This window comes from Olea europaea, chromosome 10 (genome assembly GCF_002742605.1).
Source record: "Olea europaea var. sylvestris chromosome 10, O_europaea_v1, whole genome shotgun sequence".
NCBI lineage: Eukaryota > Viridiplantae > Streptophyta > Magnoliopsida > Lamiales > Oleaceae > Olea > Olea europaea.
This window is the reverse complement of record NC_036246.1, coordinates 3,205,254-3,212,392: the sequence shown is the minus strand read 5'-3', so window position 1 is coordinate 3,212,392 and position 7,139 is coordinate 3,205,254. Positions and strand designations below refer to the sequence as shown.

General features: G+C 35.6%; 1 protein-coding gene across 2 annotated transcripts; it reads left to right on the top strand.

Moving 5' to 3' along the window:
- The first annotated feature begins 1,461 nt into the window (after positions 1-1,461).
- Positions 1,462-6,223, top strand: LOC111400902 (probable WRKY transcription factor 4). Of its 2 annotated transcripts, none has more exons than XM_023028360.1 (4): positions 1,462-2,219; positions 2,716-3,431; positions 3,533-3,691; positions 5,173-5,647. In XM_023028360.1, exons 1-4 carry the CDS (start codon positions 1,761-1,763, stop codon positions 5,204-5,206), a joined length of 1,368 nt encoding a protein of 455 aa, XP_022884128.1. In that variant the 5' UTR covers positions 1,462-1,760; the 3' UTR covers positions 5,207-5,647. The 2 variants fall into 2 exon arrangements, with proteins under 2 accessions (XP_022884128.1, XP_022884127.1); XM_023028359.1 differs by lacking the exon at positions 5,173-5,647 and adding an exon at positions 5,768-6,223 and having other exon boundaries at positions 1,463-2,219.
- Positions 6,224-7,139: the final 916 nt, after the last annotated feature.

Below are 7,139 nucleotides of genomic sequence, written 5' to 3'. Positions count from 1 at the left end.
GTGTGTCTAATCAATAATCCACAAATTTGATAGAATTTAGTTTTGTTTAATAGGTAGTAGCAATATTACTAGGTTACTGGCGGCTAAAATGCACTTTTTCATTAATAAAATGGTACCATTTGTCAAGTTGAAAGAGCAAATCCAGTGTACCTTTCTAGTGAACCAACTGCCCTCGCCTAACACGGTTGGGACCACTGGTTCACCTGTTAGATTATTTATAAAATTTTTATGTGTATTAAAATTCTAATTAAACTGGAAATTCATTTTTCATATTTCGAATAAAAAAAAAAATTATGAAACCGTAAGCAGCCCACTTGCAGTCAGTAGCATTTCTTCTACAAAAGGAGTATGCTTGGTCTGAAGATAGATCAGTCCAATATATTTGAAATCATTCATTACTGATATTACAATATCCGATATCATTCATTACACTTCGATTTTTTCGTAATTGAACCATTCGTGTCTACGTAATCTCTAGAACCAAACCCATACAGTTCTGGTTCTAATTCAAGTTCAGTCTTATCGATATTTTTTTTTTCTTTTTTTAAAAAATAGTTGAGATAACAATACATATTATCTTTTAAATATCTAGTAGAAAGTAGATAAATTAAAATAAATCACTAAGTGTATATTTCAACATTTTTGAATCCATTGCAAATAAAGCCACCAAATAAGTCATCAGGTAACATTCAGAGCATAAATTCCAAATTACACACTCAAAAAACAAATCAAAAATTAGAAAACAAAAATAAGAAAGTACAAAAATAAAATAAAATATTCATTTGAAAATAACATAACAATCAACCTGTTGAATTTTCATTCCATCTCATCGGATCATTAGGTCGGGATGAATAAATTAAAAAAAAAACTTATAAAATGATAAATTCGATTATAGAGTCTGGTGCCCACAATTTCGATTCAAGAATGCGATTCAATTCTTAATTTCTTCTAGAACCAGATCTAAACTTTTGATTTTGATTAAAGAGCCTGTTTGGGAGTGATTTTGAAAATTGATTTTTTGACCGTTAAGAAAAAAGTAAGGTCCACATGTAAGAGAAGAAATCAAATATGACAGTTGAAATAATGAATCAACAGTCAAAAAATTAATTTTTTAGATGAAAAAATCGCTCCCAAACAGACACAAAATACCCATGTCTAACAAGAATTGAAAATAAATTTTGGTGTTTAAAATTAGGGTGAAAACACATTCAATTTATCTCGTAAAACGTCCAACACATTTCATCACAAAAAGTTAATGTAAAATTTCGTACTTTAACTAAAAATCGATAATTGAAGTTACATTTAATTTCGAATTTAGTCGTCACATTTCAATTATACCGAGCTACACGTCGATTAGATCTGTCTAAAATTTGTTAATTTGGTTGAAAATAAAATTTGGTTATTTAAATTTATATTTTATAAAACAGAGTCTTAAGATGAGACGAAAAGCTAAAGACCGACAGAGGACAGATGGATAGAGAAAGAGCAACTTGGTTGGCGACTCATGTTTAAGGGTCCCAGCAGTTACTGCTTTCACAAGTGGCAATTTGTATCTCTACATACATGCATATATACAAGACTCCGGTGGAGCTGGAGAAAACTGGAAAACCAAACAAAACCCAGATGCACACTACTAATTTTTCAGTTTTCACTTCTTGCGAAGCAATCGAACCATTAGAAAACTAGATAGATAGTGTGAGGAAAAAAAAGTTTTTCGGGTTACTTTGAAGCTTTTGGGGTGAAGAAATAAAGAATCAAGAATGGGTGAGACTGTGACAGGCGGTGATGCGGGTTCAAAAGGCACGGCGGTGTCACGGCCGACAATTACTGTGCCGCCTCGGGGTTTCATGGATACAACTGGATCGTTGCCTGGATTCAGTCCGGGTCCGTTGACTCTGGTTTCCGGCTTCTTCTCCGAGCAAAGTCCGTTTTCTTTCTCTCAGCTTTTGGCTGGAGCTATGGCTTCGCCGATTGCCAAGCCCGGGCCTTTTTCGATGGACAATAATTTCGGGGAAGAGAAAGGAGGGAATTCTGGTGATGGTAGTGGAAAAAATAATGATAGTATTACGGGTTATAAGCGGAACAGGCCGATGAATTTGGCGGTGGCTTCGCAGCAGATGCCGCTGGATCCTCAGAATTTGAGTCCCTTATTTATGATTCCACCTGGGCTGAGTCCTTCTGGATTGCTTAATTCACCTGGGTTTTTGTCCCCACTTCTGGTAACTTTGATTTATCTAGTGAATTTCGTTGTGAAGTATGAAATATTTTTTGGATATTGAAATTTATAAGAAGTTTATTTTTAGCCCTCAATTCTGTGCCACGAAACATAGTGCAGTTTTTTAGAAATAAAATTGTGGTAATTTGGGTGTCTTTTGGTTCCGTGGATTGAAATTATTTGGGGATATTAAAGAATTATCGCAAGCTGAAATTCCTTAACTGTAAGGCCTTAACTTGCCAAAATAGAGAGCTTGTTAATTTTCTCAGGGAATTAAATTATGTTGAAGAGTACTTATTCAGAATTAGGGCTACACACTGTTTCAAGTCCTTGAGCAGGATGGAATTTAGGGGTTCAGATGGATATGAAGCCAAACTTAGATGTTTTATTTTTGGTTTAATTTGAGTAAGGCTAGAAATTTAAAATTCAACCCTCTAGATGGGTTGCCTCTTAAATTTGCTCCTTAAAAACGATGATCATTTTTGCCCCATTTTATGCAGAGTCCATTTGGGATGTCCCACCAGCAAGCTCTTGCACATGTTACGGCTCAGGCAGCATTATCCCAATCTTATATGCAGATGCAAGCAGAATTTCAACGATCTTCTTCTGCAAATTCTGCTGAAACAACTGCACATCATATGTCATCTGCACCCAATGAATCTTCACAAAACCAGATAATATCTTTGCCACCTGAACAAACGAGTTCAAAGATAGAGCAGTCTGAGGTTTCTCTGTCTGAACGGAAACCTGCTTCTGTTGCTGTTAATAAACCAACTAATGACGGCTACAATTGGAGGAAATATGGGCAGAAGCATGTAAAGGCAAGTGAATGTCCAAGAAGCTACTACAAATGTACACATTTTAATTGCCCTGTCAAGAAGAAGGTTGAGCGTTCTGTTGATGGTCATATAACTGAGATTACATACAAAGGGCAGCACAATCATGATGTGCCTCAACCCTCTAAACGTGGAAGAGATAGTTGTGCTTTGGAGGGAACTTCGAACTCCCAGGTGAAGCCGGTAATTAGTTCACAGATTCAGAGTGAAATGAGCCTGGAAAAGGGGGTTGTACCTTTTCAACCTGGGCCTTCAAAAGTTCAGGTATCTACACAATCAGTATCTGAGCATCTTCCCGGCTCGATTAATCTTGATGAAGTGGAAGATTCGACAATTGTAAAAAATGACGGGGATGATGATGAACCAAATACAAAGAGAAGGTAAAATTTATATGCATTTTTTTATATTTTAAATTATCCCGATAAACATATTTTTCTACTCAATCATTTACTTATGTGGTATAACTCCCTTTGAGATGCAGGAGCATTGAGATCGGGTCATCCATGCAAGCACCATCACATAAAACAATTACAGAATCTAGGATTGTTCTGCAGACAAGAAGTGAAGTTGATCTGTTGGATGATGGATATAAATGGCGAAAATACGGCCAGAAGGTGGTCAAGGGGAATCCTCATCCAAGGTGCGACTCCTTTTGTTACGTGGCCTTTTCTACTTTCCTGCTATCCATTTGTTTTTGAATTTATTATTGCCATATTGTTTGATAAATTATTAAATATGAGAAAGGCTGATTCTTGCCGTATTATTTGATAAATATAAGGAAAACTTAACATTGCAAGTTGGTCTATAACTTTTGGACGAAAATATATGTGAATTTTTTCAAAAAAATAAATAAATAAATAAATAAAATGTGACCAAGTTTGACCTCTTAGTATATCTAAGAGTCTCATAGACGTCATGATCAAAACATAAATTTTTTGAACAATTACTACACTGTGTAGAAGAGGAGTTTCCTGTCAAAGATTTGAACTTCAAAATTGCTATTCTTTCATAAAGATGATCCGTTTATTAGGTTGATTGCATGAAGTTGTTAACTGTTATTAATCAGAGTAAAACAGTTTCAGTCTTGATATCTCTAATCTGGATGTGTCTTATTTGAGCAGTTAACCTTACTCTTAATGTAAAAGTTAAAGTTGACTTTTTGCTTGAAGTTAATTTCTTTACTCTGAAGGATCTTAGTTTTTGAAAAACTGAGCTTAACTTATTACTTTCTGTTTGGAAGTGTGATTCAATGAATTCATCCACACCTTTTAGTTTCCTCCAGACCTCTTTTCACACACACGCACATACGTCTCTCTCTCTATATGTGCACGTGTCTATATTTTCTGTTTTGGGGAACTAATCTTCATATGATGGCAAGTGGTACTGGTAGCCATTTGAAAATTGCTTTTGAATTTGTTAATTTATGCCAAATTTGTGGCTCTATGGACATTAATCTCCACATAAGAAGAAGCAAGAGAGTTGAAAAAGAACTGGAATTTTTTCTTATTTAAGCCTCAATGTAGCGAAAGGGATGGAGCCGCCGAGTCTGTCTGTTATGGGAGCAGTGGCTAATAGAACTGATGCTCCTCAAAACCGAACTCGCTGAGATTGAAATGAGAGAAAATGGAAAGGTGTTTTTTCAACCTTTTTCTGAGGCGAGATGCTTCTCATGTGTGGCCGGTCCTAGAAGCCGGGATTCATGAAGGTCTAACTTTCCAAGCAAGGCCCTTTTGATTATGGACTTTTCGGTTGTAGGGTGAAGGTATGACAAGGGAATTCCATGCTTTTAAGAAGCTTTCTTCTAAACCTCGGAACCATATCAGAGGTTGTGGGCTACCTTGAAAGAGTAGCTACCCAGTGCGATTGCATGAAAACTTGATTCGAATTCCCTTTAGCTTTTGAATAGATTGTTTAGAGACTACATATTTGCACATTCATTTTATTTGTTTGCATGAACTAGATGAAATCTTCTCCAATATTTGGAATAGAAAATGATTGATAGATAAGTGCTAAGTCAGTTATGGATAAAAAATCTTCGATTTGATATCCTTGACGTGTTGTAGTGCATTTTTTGAGATTGGCATTTCAGTTGACATATTGAAAGCTCTTTTAAATATATAGGATTTCAGACAAGGGAATCGAGGTTCCAACTTAAAACTAAATGAAGTATAACTCAACATGGGGGAGATAACCCTTGCATAAAATAGCTGAAAAAGTTGGCATCACATGGGGAAGAGCATAGCCTTGAGGTTGATGGTAACCCTAGCGTGTGAAACAAATGTAGGGAAAGTGACATTATGGTGTAACATCAAGGCCCCTGTTTTGATCTGATGATAAAGAAGCCGACATCCTAACTCAAAACTGGTTATTACCAAGAGGAGCCTCAGGTCAATATGATGGTCTTCCAAAATATCTTAGTATGATGCATGAGATCATAAGCTACCAACCTCAGACGAAAATATACTCTCTGTAGAGAAATGTAGTGCCAACTTTTTTAAAGAAGTTGACTAACGAGCTTTTGGTTTACTCTTGATCTGATACTAACCATTATAATGATCCATGGCGTTGCGCAGTCAAATTGAAAGAATTTTCAATCTGTTGACTTGTCTTAAACTTTTCAATATGTATTTGTTTGTATTTGAGACCAATAGATCAAAATTCTCCCTGTACTTCTTTGTTGAAGATGATCAATGTTGCATCTAAATTCTCTCTACAGGAGTTACTACAAATGTACACATGCTGGATGCAATGTCCGTAAACACGTTGAGAGGTCTTCGACCGACTTCAAATCTGTTATAACGACATATGAAGGCAAACATGATCATGAAATCCCTACAGGCAGATACAGCAGATCGCAGAAATCAGAAGCCAACAATCCTTCCTTACATAAAGAAATGGATTATGAGAACAAAGATCAGATGGCAATGACTTTGCAACTTAAAGAAGAGCAAATCGCTGCATGAAATGACAGTGATAGATAGTATTTTGTTCATGTAAATGCCTTCTGTATAAGTTATGCTTTTGCTTGACGCTGGAGGAACCTAATTCGAAAACTGGAAAAAGGCCGTACGTAAATAATGAAGAACGTTACGACTGAACTCCATGCCAGTGATTGCAGTATGAATGGGGGAATTTATTTTTAATGGTGTATAAATAATTTTCTTTTACCTTTTTCTGTTTGGCAAATTTTCTACTTGAGTTCAATAGCATGTTTGGGGAGGATTGTACGGAGAACAGATCAAACATTTTCTAATGGTCAATTTGAATCAGAACTGATTAAATTCTGATTATTCTTTACTATACAATACGTGAATATAACAATCTGAATTGGAACCGATAAATTCTGGTGATTCTATAACTATTAAATCCGTAAAAAAGTTGAAACATTCATGATATTGACAAAAGAAATATGTAGCAGGACTCAAAATTGACGCTAACAAAACAATATCATGTCTATATTTCACCCCAAAAAATAAAAAAAATGTCAATTACAATTACATCAGTATAACAAAAAACTACATTAGCTAACTAAACAAGCACAATGTTGCCAAGTACAAAGAGGAAACAAGAATATTATAATACTCAATACATCTTGCGTTTCTTTGTCTCCCTCTTTTCTTGTTCTACGATATTTTTAAATAGCCATCTTCGCGCCCTCCGAGTATCTTTCTTATGAGTATCTGAATAAGTTGCCCCCACATTAAAGTCATCTGCATCATCAATTAACTTCTTGGGATCATAGCGAACTGCCCTAATAATATCAATGGCTTGGTCGTCGTCGTCATCCTCATCTTCGTAGACTACTTGTTTTCTCTTTCGAACATGACCTTCCAAATTTGATCTGCCCGGATTCTTGAACCTTGATTCTTTACTCCATGGTTTAGAGGATAACACTTGTGGATTTGGTGTCGCTGCACCGCTTCTTGATACCTCAGATTTCTTCTTCGGCATTGAATCACAAGATTTGGAAACATTCTTAACCATCCAAGGATTAAGTTTTATCCCAGAACCGTGAAACTTATCATTATCGGATGATAAGAACGAATAATGGAACTACTTGTTGGAAATATTTGCTTCAACCAAGGAAA